The following is a 21,318-nucleotide window of genomic DNA, read 5'->3' as shown; positions in this document are numbered from 1 at the left end:
AATTAGTTACAAAATGTGTGTAGTTTTCTTATTAAAAATTTATATAGCGTGTAATATTGTTCCTGTGTGTTGTTGTTGTTCTTTTTTTTAGTATAGGTAATATAATGCGAAAGCAATGTGTTTTTTTTTTTAATAAACTATTCTTCTTCTTCAAATCTATATCTCGTGTATATATTATATAAAATTTGTTTTTCCTTAGCAAATAAATAAGACACAGTCATAAGAGTAATATATACAAAAATAAAATTAAAGATAATAATAAAATAATGGTTATCTAATGTAATTTGTTATTCCTTTTTTTTGTTTTTTCTTCTTCTTTTGAATCGCACTTAACTTGGTTGTTAAAAGTGCTTTTAACAAATGGAGGATTTCTAGGTCTCGAAATGCTTGTAGATTGCCGTTACATAACTCATAACTTGTGTCCAGTCGGGTCGTTCAATTTGACACATGTCATTTATATTCTGTAATGAAAAAACAAAGAGGATTTTGTTAATAAAATAATTAATTTTGCTTAAGAAAATGGTAATAGATGGTATGGAATTATATTGCACTCTTGTACCAACACTAACGTAATTGCAGTTTTTTAAAATGTTCCGCTTTAAAGTGAAATTAAGGAAGTTAGAGTCATTAAATTTTGATACAATAGTGGGGTAGAATCGGCTAATGCGATAGTCGATAGTTGATAATTAAAATCGACAATTTATGAAGCAAAATATTGATTATTGACTGTTGCATTAGCCGATTCCACCACAGAATTGAGCACTTAGAATATTTAAGTGTTCTTATCTTAAAAACAAAAAAAAAATATTTAAGTCACTAAACACTAAAAAACTAACAAAAATATCAATTTTTTTCGATTAGCCATAACTTCAAAATTGGATAATCCTCTGCTGCAATATGTAGTTAATCAAAAGGCTATAGCAAAAGACAAAAGAACAGATAAGAAGATACAGATCTAAAAACTTTTAAAACAAACAAATCCAACATCCAGCTGACCTCATCAAAGAATTGATTTGGTAGCGAGTTTAAAGTCAGGGAATGACTGCAATAAAACATGTTGATGTCAAGTAAATCTTGTAGGAATCATCCCAAACCACTTTTATAGCATACAATGTAATACATAGCGTCCCTTTCAAGCAAAAAGCATGAATGTGAAAAATTGAAAACTTCGTTGTCGTAAATTGTGACCGAATTCAACATTGACAAATTGGAAACATTAATATATTATTCCGACAAGCTTTTCGAAAATATTTAGTTATTGAACAACGAATTATTTATTAATGAAGGAAACAAAGTTAAAAAAATTTGTTATGGCTTAGGGGGGACATTATGTACTTCATACTACGCTGAAATTAGCAAGCCTTAGATCTGACAATTTCTTACTTGGTGTCCAGCTAGGCGTTCGTATTTCGATTGAGTATCAAAGCTTAATGCTTGAACTGTTCGTGTGATTTCGCTTTGAAAAAGATTATTTTTTACTACCGTGGATCTGTATGAAGTCTCTGGTAAAGTTCAGAGAATAGCATTTCGGAAACCCACCGCACGGTGTTAAATTTTCACATTCTAGCGGAACTTTTTTGAAAAATGAAGTTATAACAAACCGTTTGATTAAGTTTATATTTGTTGCAGTTATGAAATTTTTTTTGTACAGATTCGCAGGACAAACACTTATTTTTGATGTTTTGAAAAATGGTAAATCGTATTTTAACGAATCGAACAATATTTTTCAAGATTGTTTTTGACGAAATATGATGAAGAGATTAAACAAAATTTGTTGGTTGTCTTGTTGGTTGTCTTGATTTGTTTTCAAGAAACAACTCCCAAAATTTTTTGTGTGAGGTCGGCTTTTTCCACTGCAGTGATATATCGGACATATCATTACATCAATAATTTTGGAAATCAATTAAAACACTTTTAGTAATACATATTGAAGACAGTGGAATATGCGGATTATGCGGTTGTTCTAGTATAGGGACTACTAGGACTATCTGTAGTCTATGAGTTATGACAATAATAATAAATTTATGGCACGATCCTATTGACTAACAACTCTCAACCATTATTGTGTGTGTATTTTAGTTTGCATGAATGGAAAGGACCTTCAATTTACCGGGAAGTCCGAACGGCTAAGCAGAGATGCACTTTTATATGACAATGATACTCTTGGAGTCTTTGTCAATTCTTGCAAGAGGCAGTATCCGTGAAAAAAATATTTTAAGGTGATGGGAAATGAACCCAGACTTCGTCAGGAGTCATAGTCATCACACTAAGCATTATGCCGCTGGGTACTACTATGAGATAGTCAAATTAAAAATGAACTGATGCTTATTATAGCCAAAACTAAAACTCTCACCATCCCTCTTCTCAGCCTTACGGCCATAGCTTAACACTGTCTTGCAGTACGCACAGGATCGAAACTGTTTCGATCAGCAACAAAAAGAAAAGACCGATTACTTCTTCTGTCGATGTCTTGCCCTGGCTAGGAAGAGAGCACTCATTTGTGGAGTGAATTTAATTTTGAATTTAGACAGCCCAAGCTACATTCATTTTTATTAATTTAGCAAAATCCTAATTAAAATAAGAGAATCATTTTCAAAATAGTTCAAAAATATATTCCGTCCATATTTTTTTAGACAAAAAAACACCATTGATTGAATTGGATTGGAGGGATATTAACTTACCAAAGTTGTAGGAATTCCAACCGATTCCGCAGCACCAAATGCCAAAGAAAAATTCCTCCGCTTATTTGCTTGACTCAGCGTATCATATGGTATCTTATCCGGCAAGTAGGAATGTAAAATTGCACAAAATGCCAACCCATCATTCCATGACGAACTAAAATTCGTAATGTCAATATTTCGATAGCCCACTGTCTTATTTTGACACCACTTAAGTAGAGCATTTCTCTTCGAACCACCATTCTTGACGAGCATATTTAATGGATCCTTTCGTTCGCAAGCCGTGAGAAACCGACTGCTACTCTCTGTTCTTGAAATAATAAATTGGTCTTTCTTTTCAACACTTGCACTGCCGTTGCCAACCCCACCAACACCAGCACTTTGTAGCGACGACTTTGAGACATTGTTAATACTATGAAAATGCATACTGCTTGGTACAATGGTTGGTTGAGGCTGTTCTCGCAGCGGTCCTTTGGCACTGCTGCTTGTGGTTGTGTTTGTAGGAGTCGGTGCAGTTGTCGTGATTGTAGTTGTCGCACTTAGACCAGTCGTTGTTTGTATTCGAACCTTAAATTTTGAATAAAATATTTTTTAGAAATTAACTAAGGCTTAAGTTATTTGGACTTACATTTTCTGACCAGTCAGATGGAATGTTAGGGTTTGTCCCATGTGTTAGCTCTGAGGTTCCACTGTTAAGACTCGAATTAGAGCTATAGCGGGATTCAGATTCTTCGGATTTGGTCTAAACAAAATAAAGTTATTTATATATGCAACTTCATACAGCTTGAGAAAAATATATTACTTGTTTATTATTCTCGATAGTTTCAATCAGCGTCTTTACCGACAACCTAGAATCTTGCTTCGATAATGAGATTTTACTACGTCGCGAAGCCATTTCCTGTTGAACAGTTGTCAAGAGTGACTGTTGTGTTGTATCTGCCGATGAAATTTCTAAAAAAAAAAAAACAAAATACAACATCAAACCTTGATTACACATTTCCCCTACTCGAACTTACGTTTGTTTAATTTCTCAACTTGTTGCTCTAGCATTCGTATTTTCTCACGTTGTGTTTTATTATCCAAAACCAATTGTTCACGCGCACATAACGCTTCAGTCTTAAAATCATTTGCCACTCGAACAGTCATTAACAAATCCGATTGGAACTGCTGCCATTCTTCAGCCTAGAAAAAACCGTGTGTAAAATCAAAGTAAATTAACATCATCATCTTTTTATACCTCTTGTTTTCTCAATTTAGTCTCTTTCTGCAGTTGTTCATCCTTTTCGCCAAGTTTTCTCTCAGCATCGTCCAAGTGCTTTTGTGTTTCACCAAGAAGATTTTGCAACTGTGCCTTATCTTCTAGATGACATTTGCATTGCACTTGTAGTTCCGCCGTATTGTCCTGCAACTGTTGGTATTCCGAATGTAATTTGTCCTTCTCTTGTTGAAGCGTTTCATAGCGATACTCCAAATGAGACAATGCACACTTTGCATTATTCTTGGCGACTTTACATTCTTCAGTAAGACCCAGCAGCTGATCTTTTAGTTTTCTTATCTCATTCTGACTACGGGACAATTGCTCTTGCAATGAGGCTACTTTCACCTCTAACTGATCTTTCTCCTTGCGGGCCGCATCTAGCAGATCAGTTAAATCAGTCTTCTCACCACGTGCCAAATCCTGTTCAAGTTCTTCGATTTTGGCTCGGGCATTTTCCAGCAAAGTTGTTAGCCGGCTTATTTCTATACTCTTCTGTGAAGATTCCTCTTTGGCTTGTTGTAGTTCACTTTCGGTTTGCTTCCGTTCGGCATTTGCAGCGTCAACAGTCGAGTCGAGCAAACAGATGCGTTCCCTAAAACGACTATTGTCATTGCTAGCGCACTCAACTGACTGGCGTAGCTCATTTAGTTCGGAATTCATTTCTTCCTGCTTGAGCAAGATTGTTTCTCGTTCTTCCTGCGAGTTTTTGATTAAATCCAAGAGCTTCTTTTCCCGTTCACTAGTGCCAACCTCAACCTGATTGGATTCACGTAGAAGCAGCTCTTGCAGAGTCGTGATTTGAGTGCGGGAGTCTTTGAGTTTTTCCGTCTGCCGACAGAGCGATTGGAAAAGTACATCTTTCTCATCCGCAAGACGCTCGTTATCTGATTGTAGTTCAGTTAGTTGAGTCTGTAGATCTGCAAGCTCTTGAATAGTTGCCTGCAGCTCCTCATTCGTCGAGTAATGCGTTTCCTCCATCTAATATATTGAAGTATTTAAATACATTCTTTGTTTGGTGTACAAAATACTAACCTGAATTATTTTATCCTGCAAACAGGCTACTGATATTTCACTGGAAGATGAATTCTTGTCCCAATCTGGTGTAACGCACGGCGTTCCATCATTTTCATTGGCCTGTGTCGGAGATGAAGAAAAACAAAACAAAAACAAATAACTTGTATTAGAAGGAACAATACAAATCTATATTCGTTCACACTTACGTTGGGCAACGCAATAGATGCTGGTGCGGAACTGTGCAACCGCTGAGAATCTTGAATTATCTGATGCTTCTCAGCATCGGACAGGGGTGAGTTGACGACGTCCCGCAAGCGATTACGTAAAGATTCATTTTCATATTTAAGCTTTTGGATTTCCATGTTGCTCTTCTCGTGCAAGTTCTGTTTTAGTTTGAATTTGTTTTTTTTTTTTTTATTTTAGGGAGAAAATGAGAGAAAAAAAATAAATTTTTAATTTGTTTGTTGTTGTTCAATGCCGTATATTGTTGAATCTAGTGCCGCAATTATTTATTTATTGTGTTCGCTTCGTTCACTGCGGTTTCACGATTGATTACATTTTGAAGCCTAAAAGGGGTTGAAGTAACAAAGTGCGCGCGAGGATGGAAGTACCTGCCACACACAGCTAGACAGAGAGTAAAAGACCCTGAATCTGGACCATATTTACCACAAGTCTGTTAAGTCAGGTGCTTCGAAGAGGGTGGTAGGGGAGAAATGAGACAGATCTGATGATGGAAAATGAATGTGACACAGACAACAATTGCAAAATAGAATGATGGAAGTTAAAGCAATATGAAATGAGGAAGGGATGCAATATTTTTCTGTATTTTTCCAGCCTCAGATATATTTATTTGTTTTGTACTTTTTTTTTATTGGCATGTGGCATGTCTGCCATTGCTTCGAGTGAGTGTGAGTGTAACGTCGTTGTGTCGATTGACAACGGAGCTCCATTACGATTGTTTTTTTTTTAATTTTTAAGAAAATTGAAAAGCTCATCTAGTCGTCAAAAGGAGTTCATACTATTACTTTTTATGAACGAGTTACATAATTTGAAAAGTATGTAATTCAAAATATTGAAAATAAAATTCCGATACTTAAAATTTTAGAACATTAACATTTTTAATATAGAGAAGTTTTGTCGTAATCTGTTTTCCACTTATAAATAATACGTTTTACTTTATAAATACAAATGTGTCGGTTATGTGTTATATAAAAAGAAAGAACAAGGAGTGTGTTGATCGGATTAGCTTCCGAAAAATCTACATGCTACATGTATGTATGTGTGTATGTCCAGTGTCCGTAATATTTTGCTTTTTTTATCCAAATTAGGAGCCGAAAACTGGAATTTACTTCAAATTTGCTTCAAAAAAACAATAAATGACCTTAACCACCAAGATTTTGAGATATCATACATTTCTATATGAAATATCTTTTAGAAAAAATAATTTTGAAAAAAACACATATTATATTACTACCGTCTTAAGCCTAGTACGCTGCTGAAGCGAAACGAAATTTTCCATACAAAATTTCGTTAACGAAATCTTAAACGAAGTTAAATTTGTTTTGTTTTTGCTTTAAACCTTATTCTCTGTTTTTTCTTGAATTTTTTGATTTGTACTTTTATTATTTTTCCTTTGCTATAATACCCAATGTTATTTTTTCGTTAACATGTTCGCTGTTGACTTTGGAGACTTCAAAATTTTTCGTTTCGCATTAGCAGCGTACTAGGCTTTAAATATGTTTTTTCACTTTTAGAGATTACGTAAGTTGTTTTGTCATCGGATTTGGAATCAGCAAACAAAAATCCTTTAGAAAAGTGGTCTGGTTAAGCTCTATTTTCGTTGCCGACCAGTGTCACCAAAACTCACTAACTACATAAAAAGTTTATTCGAGATAATGAGGTTTTACTGCATACTTTAGTATCACAAATCGATAAATGATGATTTTTTGAAATTTGAAACTGGTATTTAGAATCGTTTAAATGCAAAACGGATACCGCAAATTTAAAAAAAATGGCGTACAGTAAATCTCAGGAGAGGCTCTGTGCGTAGATGTGCAGCAGTATTTAAAATTCACGGTTTTAAAATACTTTCACTGCAATACTCCTATTATTTTGAACAGTTCCTTATTTTCGTTTTTTTGAAAAAGGTTTCGTATTTGCTTTATAATATGTTTTAAGCAAATAAGTAAAAAGCATATAAAGAAATCAATAGACTTATCTACTTATGTTTATACTTGCAATACTTAAAAAAAAAATTGTATTTATTTAAATGACAATTTTCTTTATTTTATTAATATTTCATATTAAGGTGCTTTCTAAATTTGTATGTATCACCAGGTTGTAAAATTGTTCCAATACAGGTATAGTTGGGTTGTCGTTAGGAAAAAAAAAATTGGGGACGCCATCTTGATTGGTTCCAAATCAGAAAAAAAATGTCCTAATTTTTTCAAATTTTTATTCCTAACCCTTTCTAACCCTATTTCATTAAGAAGTTTTTGTTTTTTTTTTCTCTTGTAACTTCTTATCAAAATAGGGTTAGAGAAATTAGAGAAAAAATAGTGTATTTTTTAATGATTTTTTGGCCTCGATTTAGGGGGCATCGCAATCAATTTTCGCAAAAGAGTAAAATAAGGACCACCCTAATGTATAGTTCCAATGCTCGAATCTGTTTTTTTCTTTGCGACATAAATCATACATACTACAATATACTAAACAGTTTAATTTTTGTTTATTGGCCTACAGATTCATATTTTCCATTTCTCAATCTATCCTTCTATTTCTATGAAATATATGAAAATTTTTCAAGTAGAAAATAATCTTTTCATCTACTTAATACTAAATGTTCTCAGTATGATTAATCGAGGAGCCAAAAAAAAAAACCCAAACTCAAAATGTAAAATATCTTGCCGCCACTCTAATAAATGGATTACAGTTCATCAAGTTAAAAAATTTAAAAAATATCCGACAAATGACGTAAAAATAAAAATAATAATAAAACTAAAAAATGACTTTCTTCCAACCCAAACAAAGACGAATGAAAAAAAAACTCATTTCACTTTTAATGAATTAAAAAAAAATAGGCTGACAGATATTGAAATAAGACTAACAAATACCGGCAATTTGCCAAAATTTATAAAAAAGCAAAAAAGAAAAAAAAAAATGAAACAACAAAGTGCGTTTGAGTGTTGGATTTAGTAAACGTGTGGTATTTTAAGAAGTTCAATGTTTTTCAAACACAATTTATTTTCTAAAATTAATTAGGTGCTGTTGAAAGAATTTATACTTTTTATGTATTGTACATATATGCATATTTTTTTTAAAGGAAATCTAATTTTCTTTTAATAATGTATAATTTAAATTTCGCATAACACTAAATTTTAGCCCCAATTCTTTAGAAATTTGGAAATTTAATTACATTTTTTGAGGTCATAAATTCGCTTTTTTTAAATCATAGAGGTTTATTTTTTAATCAAGACCTTGAAAAATAAACAAAAAATGAATTATCAAACAGATAATAGTACTCTACTGGGCAACAAAGGTTTTGGGGTGCTGAACTCGAATCTGAAGTCAAAAATTTTCTATTAGCTCGCTTTATAAAGATATTCATTTAATAAAATCTCAATAATCGATATTTTGCAACTTTTTGCTTGAGGTTTTGCGTGATTTTGAATCCGAAATCAGCATTTTTCTATCAGCTCGAGTTTTCGAGACATTCCCATTAGAAAATCTCAATAAGCATTCCCCTAGTACCTGTATATCTAAACTAAAGCTGCTAGAAAAAAAAAAACTGAGGACAGATTTGAAATCAACCTTTAGCTTTACGAGATTGAAGTGCAAAAAATAACCAAGTAACTAATTTACTGAATTGTCTTTTAAATTTTCAGTTCTGATAAATTTTAAGTTTTGGACACATGTGTAAGGGCTAAGAAACATGATTATTTTATTATACATTAATTTATTAGATCAAATATACAAGCTCAATACAATATCACAATACAATATCAATTTTAAGTTCGGGATAATCTCAAATATTTCTTCGAAGTGCCCATGTGAAACCTATCATTTGTTAACCTTTTTTGCCACTGTTAACAATCAGTCTATCTATTGTTTACAAACTATGGAATAATTTATTCACATTTGCATAATTTGATAGATTAGTTAAGAAACGAAATAAAAGTTTGAACCAAGTCTAACAACCATTAATACATTGTTAAAATGATAAAACGCTAACCGTATGATTCTGTATTAATATTAATAATTTTTTTTATGAGCTCTTCAATAATTTATTTAAGTTCAAAGTTGTATAACGGTAATTATAGATATTTTAAAGTAAGTTCTCCTAGCTTTTATATTTAAAATGGTCATAAAAAAGAATAAAACGAAAAATAACGATTAAGTTCTATTTCATGGTTCATTTCAGTTTTTTTTTTCACTTCAGACTTTTGATTGTTTGATTTGACTTAGAAAAAAAATTAAGTTTTAAAATTAGCATACTATACATTAGAAGTTATAGCTGAATGAGGAAAATTTGGTTACTTTTATCCGAATGACGTTTTTTTTTTCAAAACTAAGCATTAAAGAACTCTATGCCTCAAAGGCAAGCAATTCATGAAAACTACTTAAAGAAAATAAGAACGCTCAATTTTTGTTAAATTAACCATTACACTAGAAGTACGAAGACCCAAGGAAGGTTATATGTTAAAAATACCATCTCTAAAAAAAAATGAACAGAGCCGGTCGTGTTGGTATTGTAATGTTCAAAAGGAAAGATCTTGAAAACTCCGTCAAAAAGGCAATATCATAGAACGTTCCAATGCGATCGTGAGGTAAGAAGAAAAGTAGACTTAGAAACTCGTGGTACAAGCACATGCAAGAACACTAGCATTTAGTTAGCTTCAGAAATGGAACAATACGAAAATGGAGGGTGACTATTCGGAGAAAATTTGCCGCATGAAATCAATTACGTCCATTAGACGAGAAAAGTCATGGTATTTTCTTGTAGCTTGAAATTAGGAGTCAACTACGTTTTTAATTGAACGCAAAGCCACATAGCACCACTAAAGGAGACTGATGATCGGATTCAAATAGCTATAGCTCTAGCCTATGAACTTGGTGGTAACTTGGTTGTAGTTCATTTAAAAATGTTTAATATATGCAAGTATGGAAAAGATATATGTATAAAAAACACATTTGAAAGCTCTTGAAAGTCAGCTTTCGCATCTGATTTGCAGTTTTTGTTGTTCTTGGATTTTCCGTTTTCTTTTTTTTCTTGAAATACACCGAACTTTTTACTTTAACTTCAATTTTACTCCACTATAATACATTGTATACACATAGTTATTGTTTGTATATAATAACCCTTTGTATTTTTTTTCGGGTAATGATCACGAATCTGAAGATGTCTCATGGCCAGCATTTTACCGGAAAAGGTAGAAAGTGAGTTTTGTTGCGTACCTATAATGAGCTTTATACAAAAATGCATTGTGATGAATAAAAGAACAAGAAATTAGGAACAATTTATGACCTTCCCATTTTTGGTAAGACTTATGACTTCCGCTTAAAAAACTTTTAAAAAATCACACCAAAAATATAATTATCTTTTGAGGCAAACCTTCCAGTTATGGTTAGCCTAGGAGTTTTGGACCACTGTGTGCCTTAAAGTGGTGGAAAAGTGTATTAGTATGGGTTTGCTGACCCGACCTTTGTCTTACAGAGCACGATGCTATTTAATGAATTGTAAGTGGTAGCTATTGTCATTTACAGTCTCAATAGTTTATTGTAAACGACACCCTGCCCATCTCACCAAAGACACAGAATCATCTCAGTCCGAAAAAGCCATTTTTGAACCGGCTACCAAAGCAATCGATTAAAGTTGGTATCCGATTTCATCAAATTGAAACATGAAAATGAAAGCTTTGCCGAATATGTTAATTTTCTGGTAAAAAACAAGACATGAAATTTGAATAAAAACTGTAATGACGTCCACTGGTTAATTTTGACAGAAGAATAAATAAATTTTCGCACATGTACATATATGTATATTAGGGTAGTCCGTATTTGCATGCAGTTGGATAGCCGCCATCGGTTGGAAATGCTGAGAAAAGATTTCCCTAATTCTTTTAGATTTTTATTTGGTTCCTATCCCGGATTCAACGTGAAATTTTAATGAAAAACGTTATTTCCTTTGATGTTTTTAGGTAATTTTGTAATTTTATATGGGGTTTTCCGGATTGTACCGGGAGACTAGGCAGTTGAAATAAAAATTCGCAAAAATTAGAGAACATTTTTCGCTATTTCCACCGTGTAAACGGCAATATAAGGATCACCTTAATTGTATATCTACTAGGTTCATTTTCTAACATACGCCATGTATGAGAAAACAGTTGATTAAGGTCCATTTTTTTCACTCGGAGTTGAACGAAACTTGAGAATTTTTAATATAAAAATTCTCAAGTTATGTTCAACTCTGAGTGTAAAAAATGGACCTTAAGCTTAAACACTTGAGGTTCAAGCAACATTAAATATCAAATTTGTTTTAAAGAAATCAGTTCTTAGGTCTTTTAGTAACAAATTTTTCTATTCTTGAAAGATTTGAATGGTTATGAAAAATAATAAAAATTATTTTTTTCTAAACTGATTCAGGTTTAGTTTTTCAGCATAAGATCGATCCTTTCGGCGTTAATCCCGTAATAAGGTTTTGATAAATTCCACAAATCTGTAGATAAATTCTTTGAATAAATACTAAGCTAAGCAAGTCTCGTAATCTATTGAAATGGAGAGATTATGAAAATATCGCAGGAACTACCGAAAGTGAATAAAGTTAATCCTGCACGTAAAAACTGTGCTAAATTATAATTGCAGGATTAACTGATCTCGAGTTAACTCAGATTTACCTTGACGTAAAATATTGTCCTTTAAAAGAATAAACTTGAGATTTCTTAAGTATGTAATGCACATACATTATATGAATCGACATAGATCTTGTTCTGTCAAATTAAATTGGTCACGAAAAAATAACTTTGGAAACACTGATATATTATTTGGCACCAATTGTTCAATTGTATCAAATTACCTGCATTCTAAGTAGCTCATTTCGTAGCTTTACTACTTCACTTTGATACGGCATCAGTTCATTTATTTTAGCTTCCAATAATATATTTTCTCTTCCCAGCCTCTCAAGCTGTGTCTGAAGTTCTTGCATCATGTTAGCCTTAAATAAAATTCAGAAAAATTTATATATAAAATTTACAATTCAAATTCGTTAAATACAAACCTCTAAATGATCGTTTCCAGCTGCCAAATAGTTATTTAACTTGTAGTCCTTGTTCCACTCATTAGCATCTACATTATTTAAATTGTTATTAGCTGTCGTTGTTGTTGTTGGTGTAACATTTGCTGCTGAAGTTGATTGGGATTGTGGTTGTACTGCTGCTGCTACTCCTGATGCTGCAACAACTGGAGGCATTACATTCGATACCTGGGCGTTGTTGTTATTGTTCTTCTTCCTTCCACCACTACCAGTATTAGTAGTCCGATAGTTATTCTGATTATCCTTGTAGTTATAATTGTATCCAGCGTTATCAGGCTTCCCAGCATAGTCAACCAATTCGTTAGTCTGTTTCTTTCTACTTGTCTGTTGTGATGTGGGTAAACTATCTTGGTCTAGACTCGAGGAGGATGATGCAGCTCCTCCGCCGCCACTTCGTTTTGATCCAGAAGGACCTTGCCCTCTACGAAACAACGATTTTAATTTTATCATTTTTGATTATTTCAAAAAGCTACGCTTATTTCTGTGAAATTTTGTGCAGAATTTGATAAAAAATAAAATGTGTAACAAGTGGAATATTTATGTGCTGCTGCCTCTGCCACTCCCCCTTTCTTTTCTTTTTATAAAGATTTTTACTTTTTGCTAAAGAAGGGAAATTAAGTTGTTTTTCTTGTTTTTTTTTTTTTTTTTTTGTGATAATTTCAGTAAAATTTTCTTTTTTTTTATGTGATTTGTTTCTCAATCTCGTTGTCGTCGTCGCATATATGATTTTTCCCCGTTTAGTGTGTCAAGAGATTAAAAAGTGAAAATATGTCGCCAAGTCGCGATGTTGCATGCATCATGTGCAAAGTAAAAAAAAAATCGTGTATACTATACAAGTGTCTATACATAAATGCGTTGTAACAAAAACAAAAAAACCAAAATGTGCAACAAGTAGGTAAAGTATACAAATAATAAGAAAAATTACAAAAAATCAACTTAAAAAGGGAGTTTTTTTTTTGTTCTTGGGATTTTTCCTTTCTTTTTCAGGGGGAACTCTTTTTATTTCTTCTTCTATCTTTGTATATAGCAAGAATTCAAGCTTCTTTCTATTCAGCCAACCAAGATGCAGTACTCTGTTTTATTTTATTCATTTTTTTGCTTTTTTCCATTTATTTCAAAATGTCGGTTATCTTTTCTTGGAATGAATCACTGAATAAATATTGTAGGAAAATTAAATATAATAACTTGTTGTTTATGGGGCGATATATATCTAGTTCTTTGTCATTTTGCGTGACCTTCGTTTGGAGCTTTATGCATTTATATATTGTGTGTGGGAATCAAATGCGTAAACAGCCAGCCAAATAAATAAAATAGATACACGCGCGATATAAATGTTGGGTACTGCAAAATATTTTTTTCTTTCTTTCCAATACAAGAAGAACTTTAAAACAAGCTAAAAAATCAAAGCGACGAGAAAGAAATAATACTAAAATGAAGAAAAAAAAAACAATACACGCCAACAAAAAAAAAAATAATAAAGAAAAACGACCCGACGACGATCTAAAGCCAAAGCGGAGTGATCATCTCCATCGAAGTGTGTTGCTGCTGAGAGACTACCGATTGGAACAGGTAAACGGGTAAGAAAAGGCCAGCAGTAATAGCAGTAGGGGTACGCTCTTGGAAGTGGCACAGCAGAGTAAATACAAACGAAATGGGAAATGACGACAATTCAAGTTCTCTGATGGATGATGATGCCGTATATATAACTGACGATCTCACCAATATGACGATTTATGAAGAAGAGATAGTGTACAAGGAGAAGTACAATCGAGAGCGAGATGCCGAAGATCAGTAGGGTAGGTTGTTGCCAGATAACTCTCATTTTTGATGTATTTCAATAAACGTACTAGGTAGACAATAGGTGTTCTACCTTCTTTCAGACAATTAATTTTGTATTTCTTGATTTCAGATGGAGATACCTTCCAATTTGACTTAAAAACCTTTTCTTCTTGTTTTCTTATTCTATATACCTACAAATACATATGCATACTTTATATTGAAATAGGTCAGCTGGACTTGGGACTAGGAACAACTGCTCTATATAATTTCAAAGTTGAAAAATTCATTGTTGTTCATTTGTTACTCTTGCGAATATTTTTTTTATGCATCTTGTTTAATTTAGTTTAAATTTAATTTATTTTTTTTTTTAATTGAATTCATTTATTTTTATTTAATTTATTTTTTTTTTATTAAATTTTATTTTTTTTTTATAAAATTTTATTTTTTTTTTAATTTAATATATTTTTTTTAATTAATTTATTTTTTAATTTGTTTTACATTTTTTTTTTAATTTGTTTTTAATTTTTTTTAAATTGTTTTTAATTTTTTTTCAATTAAATTAATTTTATTGTATTGTTTTGTACTGTATTGTATTGTATTGTATTGTATTGTATTGTATTGTATTGTATTGTATTGTATTGTATTGTATTGTATTGTAAATTATTGTATTGTATTGTATTGTATTGTATTGTATTGTATTGTATTGTATTGTATTGTATTGTATTTTATTGTATTTTATTGTATTGTATTGTATTGTATTGTATTGTATTGTATTGTATTGTATTGTATTGTATTGTATTGTATTGTATTGTATTGTATTGTATTGTATTGTATTGTATTGTATTGTATTGTATTGTATTGTATTGTATTGTATTGTATTGTATTGTATTGTATTGTATTGTATTGTATTGTATTGTATTGTATTGTATTGTATTGTATTGTATTGTATTGTATTGTATTGTATTGTATTGTATTGTATTGTATTGTATTGTATTGTATTGTATTGTATTGTATTGTATTGTATTGTATTGTATTGTATTGTATTGTATTGTATTGTATTGTATTGTATTGTATTGTATTGTATTGTATTGTATTGTATTGTATTGTATTGTATTGTATTGTATTGTATTGTATTGTATTGTATTGTATTGTATTTTATTTTGTTTTATTTTATTTTATTTTATTTTATTTTATTTTATTTATGTTATTTTATATATTATTTTATTTTATTTTATTTTATTTTATTTTATTTTATTTTATTTTATTTTATTTTATTTTTTTATTTTATTTTATTTTATTTTATTTTATTTTATTTTATTTTATTTTATCATTGAATAATTATATATAGAAGTGACACTGATAGTTTCTAGCGCCACAGAATTTTATTTTTTTCGGCAATCGGATGTACTAAAAAATCCCCAGAGAGAATGGAGCTTGTCCTAGAAAATTATGTTTCCAAAAATTTGTTTTTAAAAAAGGAAATTTCTCTAACACAAACATAAGGAAACAAATATCAAATAAAAATAAATCGTATCGACACGTCGACATCCTATAATAGAAAAAAAAATAAGGAAATTTTACTCACACATAAAACATAAAACAAATATCAAACAAAAATAAATCGTATCGAAACATCGACATCCTATAAATGAAAAAAGAAAATAAGGAAATTTTACTCATACATTCAAAATTACACAAATATCAAACAAAAATATAGAAAAGTTAGTTGACATTATAAATGTATCCATAGTAACTCGAAGCTAAAAACAAGAAATTTTTTATTAACGACGAGAATTTGAACAAAATTAAATATTATTGTTGTATATCCTAGGCAAGTTATAGCTTATAGGGCATGAAAGTTACCCTTATTTCAATAACCTATTAGCGTAGGTGACAAGGTGATTGCTCTTTAATTTTGATTTCTGAGTTCGTATCCCCACAGAGATTGCTATTTTTTTCTATTATATTTTGTTTTGCAATATTATGAAATGCGTAACAATTAGAGCCTATTTTTGCTGAATCGAAACTTAAGCATTTAATTACAACAAAGCCTTATGTGTCAGTTTACGCTGAAGTAAAAGTAGAGCCTAAACGTTTATGTTCAACATAAATTATTTAAGGTTCGTTTCAGCTAATGGCCCTTAAAGAAAAAAAGAAAAGTGTTAAAAAAAACTCAACGTAATATTGTAAATCAGGTAAGAGCTCAAACCAATAAGCCGGTTTGGCTCAAACTTTTTGTTTATTTTTGGCTAATTTTAATAGTTGAGTTTCATAACCATAAAATTTAACCGTGCGTTAGTTTTTAACCCTTTCGGTACCAGCGTTACTCTCATGTAACATATCTTTAGAAATTCGTAAAAAATATTTCGTTAAATATTTTTTTAGGTTTCGATGGCTTAATTGAAAGATAGTAATGCCTAGTTACTGGATAATTACAAAAAGTTGGTCAAATATCTTACTTTTAATTTTTTTTTCTCTTGAAGATTTTCATAGCTTGGGTTGGAAAGGGTTAACCTGAGTTGTTTTTATATACTAGCCCAAAAAGTTAAAGGAACAATTTGATTTCTTCTACTAAGGGCCAATTTTTCAATAGTCAGTTAAACAGTCAGTTAGTACTTATTCCTAAGAATACAGAAAAAATCAATTTTTCAACGGGCAGATATAGCTTATTCCTAAGAATAAAACTATCTGCTTCTTTCAGAGACGAATAAAAATTATTCTAAGGAATAATCTCAACAAAAATATTGTGTCAGTTGTCAAAGCTGTTTTGAAACAATTTTCAAAAAAATACAGTGGAAAACAAGAAAACAAAAACAATCATGAATAAAAATGACGTTTAATTTTAAATATTTTTGAATTTGACAATTTTTTTTTGTTATTCTGTAGAATAAATTATTCTTGATTGAAAAATTCAATGTTTTTATCTGACTGTTTATGAGCCTAATAACTTTATTCGTCGAACAGTTAACTGACTGTTTATTAGAAGATTGAAAAATCGGCTCTAAGATAGATTTTTAGAAAAAAAAAATTTCAAAATCGTTGGAACCTTATAAATAAATTAAAAAAAATTCAAAAATAAAATTGGTAGGTATGCAATTTCGTAGAAATTACTAATCAACATTCAAAACTAAAATGTCAACAAAATTTAATGTCCCGTTTTCGAAAATTTGAAAAAAGTGTTCAATTTTGTTTTAATCCAAAAACTATTATTTTCCCAAATTTTCTTTCTGTTTTATATATAAACTATATGCTTTTGTATAAAAAATTCGTTGAAATTGAATTGGTAGTTTGGCACGGTTCTACGGTAGGTTAATAATAATTTTGAAAAATTTCAATGATTGCCCAAAAACTATTATATAATTTTTTTATACAAAATCACTGGTACCGTTTTCGAGAAAATTAAACATTTCCGAAATTGGTTTATGACAGATATCGTTATTTTTGGTAAAACAAATTAGTTCTAAAAACCCCTCTGGAAGTAGAGTTGGGCACTTTAGTTCATTTGAGTGATCGATCACTTTAGTTCAAATCACGCTACTGAACTAGTTCTGAACTAGTTCATTTTAGTTCAATTTATTTTAATCACTCTGGTTTTGTTAGAATTAAAAACCAAAATTAGTTTGTACAAACTGTATCCAAATTTATGTAAAATTGACGCATTCTACATAATAAAACAAATACAACCTAAAAATATTCTTAATTTCGTTCATATACTTGTCGAGCTTTCTGGTTCCTGACGAAAGTCTAGAAGAAGTACGTTTTGCTTTCATTAAATCGAAATCATAGTAATGCAAGGACCAAGATGCTACTTGTTTTTTGTTCTTGCTCAGAAATAAGAGTAAGTGGTGCTTGAAGAAGAAACGCTGATAGATACTGGCGCAAGCGACCTTTTGTTTTACCGACATCTAAATTTTGAGGAAGAGCAGAAGAACTGATTTCGCTCAACAAAGAATTGGATGCAATTTAATATGCCTTTTGGTTTCTGCACCCCTTCTTTAAACGTCTGTCGGGTTAAAAGGGGCTGTCGTCGTATAAGAGAAGGAGACAAGGACCAAATTTGAAAATTCCCTTTACAGATGCGACTTCCTTTCACCCAAAAAATATATAAAAAAAAAGGTTAATGTAAGATGAGCGCAAGCTGTTTGTTATGTCATATTACGACTGCTTTAGGTTGCTGTTTAGTTTGTTGAAACAAATCTTTTTCGCTATTCGCGAACTAAATTGAACTAAGTAAGTGAACTAAGTTCACTAGTTCACCAAGATGAACTAGTTCATTGAACTAGTTCGTTCGCGAACTACACAAGCCTATCTGGAAGTTCTCCAAAAAATGCTTCATACCAAGTTTGATGTTAATCGGTAGATCCGTTTAGCTGTAGACAGACAGACAAACGGAAATTCCGTGACCCACTTTTTTGCGTTCTCTATTATAAGCCCTGTTCCTTTGGGAGGTGGCAAAGTACTACTAGTAGTTTACTAGCGATTTTCAATGGAACGCACTTTCAACGAATTCAATACATCGTATCCACTCGGGAAGAAGAGCATGAGTAGGTAGATGATAGAACTAGATTAAACAAAAAATCTACTACTAGCAGACTACCACCTACAGTGGAACAGGGCTATTATAGGAATCCCATGTCTGATTATTATTTCAACTTTTTTTTTGTACGAATGCATAGCTTGACAATATAGTATCATGACAAAATAAAAAGCATGTAAAAACTACATTGTTCTAGTTTTAGACCCAAATATTTTATTTCAAATGGTGAAATAGAAAAATCATTGGAACTATCCAAAATCCACATTTTCTTTCATTTGCGATCAAAATGGGCCTTTTTACCTTCTGAGTTTATTTGAACATTTTATTAATAAATATCGTTTAAATTTTAGATAAAAAAAATGTTTTAATTAAAAATAAAGAAAAGTATCCAAAAATGTTACGAAAAGATTTTTTTTTTCTTTCAAAATTTAACATTTCATAAAAACTTTAAATTTTCGTTTAAAGTTGCAAATTTGAACAAAGCCGTATATCCAAAGTTCTTGTTCGCAAGCATAAATCAGTTTAAGCAAATAAACGAGGTTGTTTCGTATTGTATTAAAATACTTTGAAATATGTATTAAAATACTTTAAAATAATGTGAAATATGGCCATATTGTATGAACTTGATCCTGACCTACTCTTGCATTATGCGGTTCAAGAAAATAGTAAATATATGCCACAGTGCATGTGCAAAACATTCAAATAATGTGAACTACAACTTTGGCCTAGATGTTATTACAAAAAGCACCCTAATAAAAATTAAATAAACACTTCTATAACTGAAGAAAATCTTCTTGTCGTTAATAATAACAAAAAACAAAATCCTTTCAAATATACATAAGAATCAAACATTCAAAAATAAATATTCAATTCAAAATATTACAAAAATTTAAAATAAATTCAATTTCAATATTACAGAAACAAAAATAAACAAACACACTACTAGCACAAAACAAAACTAATACAAATACACCAAATAAAAATAATATTGTACATGTGGTTACTTAGTAACCAAAAGTCCTTTTCAGGGATTTTTCGGCCATCGAATACACAATCCTAAAACGACTGTGGCGCCACCCCTCAAACGATTGTGGCTCCACCCCTCAAACATAGCGGACGTTTTTTCCGGTGTCACTTCTATATATAATTATTCAATGATTTTATTTTATTTTATTTTATTTTTTTATTTTATTTTATTTTATTTTATTTTATTTTATTTTATTTTATTTTATTTAATTTTATTTTATTTTATTTTATTTTATTTTATTTTATTTTATTTTATTTTATTTTATTTTATTTTATTTTATATTATTAGTTTTAGTTTAATTAATTTTGTTATATTTTTTCTTAAACAACTAGTCTAGTGTGCACTCACTTCAAACCTGACTATTTGATCGACAGTGTGCGCACTAATATCCCAAAGCGACGCAACTTTCGGATAGAAATTTTGTAGTGTGCGGAGGCTCTAATAAATAAAGAAATATCGTGCGAACTCAAATTAAAAACAATTTTTTTTATTATTCTGTCTTTCCAAAGTTAAAGCGTACTATAAAAATTCAATCCTCTAGTAGAATTGGTAGTAAAACATGGTATTTGCTCTTATAATAAATTTGGGTTCCCTTCAAACTTTTTTTGTAGGTACTCCCCAGAGATCCAGGAGGGGTTTGAAATTATTTTTCAATACTAAAAATAACGGTCATAAAAAAATTAAGGAAAAACTTAACTTTCTCAAAAACGGTTCATATTAAGAAAAGATTTTGATTCTTTTTTTTTATCAATTTTTGGTGTTTTTTTTTTATTCAAAATAGTATACAATTTTTATTTTTTTTTTGTTTCTTGTTTATTCTACGAAGAATAAATAGAGAAATTCCATGGCAGAAAATATGTAAAATCCAAATGAGGGACTGCTCATGAAACATTTATTATTTCAAGTGGAGGCTGAGGGCTAACTATGAGGGCAAATTATGTCATGAAATTTCTTTTTTGTCATATACTATGTTTATTTGACCGAATTTAAAGTATATGTATATGTACGTAGACGACTTTCAACCAAATATATGTAGAAAAAAAAAAAAAAAAAAACAATAATCACTCAAGAAGATCGAGACAACACAATAACACAATTGGGTCTTAGTTTTTCTAAAGTGCTGTAATGTATGTTTTTATTTAATTAATTTTTATTTATTTAATGTCAATAACATATTTTTTATTTAAGAAAATTACAAAGTTTCAAATCATTTATCAATAATTATAATTATTAAAGTGCCGGGCTACACGGTGATTTTTCAATCGCCTAACCAGTCAATTTGTAGGCAAGAGGGGTGAGGATTTTCCTCTTTTTGACGTTGGTTCCTAGAAAATGTGAATTTGAACGTGATTGGGCACAATACTGTGTAGCCACTGTGTTTGTAATAGTGTGAAAACATTTTAATTCAAGTTTTAACAGATTTACTAAAATTCTTCTTATGAAGTCGAAAAAGTACGACGAAACGTAGGGAAAAAGTATGAAATAAAAAAATCGTATTTGCATATAGAAAAAGTGACCAAAAAGTGCTAAATTTTTGATAGAAAATAATTGGCAAAAAATTAGCTGCCAATTTATTTTTTGTCACAGATAAAATTGAATGTTTACATGGTTGATAGAAAATTGGTGAAAATTTGTTGGAAAAAATCGGGCAATATTGGAAGATCTTGCAATCGTGTATACTTATGAGGTTTTCGTTTGTTTAATTTATAATTTCAA

The 21,318-nt window shown here is 30.6% G+C and overlaps 1 protein-coding gene across 1 annotated transcript; it reads right to left on the bottom strand.

The window, feature by feature from the left end:
• Positions 1-23: 23 nt before the first annotated feature.
• LOC129918684 (cytospin-A) lies at positions 24-13,953 on the bottom strand. Its single transcript, XM_055999371.1, has 10 exons — positions 12,224-13,953; positions 12,023-12,160; positions 5,157-5,333; positions 4,969-5,070; positions 3,916-4,914; positions 3,695-3,860; positions 3,481-3,629; positions 3,307-3,420; positions 2,682-3,245; positions 24-461 (listed from the first exon to the last, which is right to left on the bottom strand). The coding sequence occupies exons 1-10, from the start codon at positions 12,707-12,709 to the stop codon at positions 372-374; spliced, it is 2,985 nt and encodes a 994-aa protein (XP_055855346.1). The 5' UTR covers positions 12,710-13,953; the 3' UTR covers positions 24-371.
• Positions 13,954-21,318: the final 7,365 nt, after the last annotated feature.

The sequence above is a fragment of the Episyrphus balteatus genome, chromosome 4 (genome assembly GCF_945859705.1).
Source record: "Episyrphus balteatus chromosome 4, idEpiBalt1.1, whole genome shotgun sequence".
NCBI classification, from domain to species: Eukaryota; Metazoa; Arthropoda; class Insecta; order Diptera; family Syrphidae; genus Episyrphus; species Episyrphus balteatus.
The sequence above is the reverse complement of the archived record's forward strand: the minus strand, read 5'-3'. Positions and strand labels throughout refer to the sequence as shown.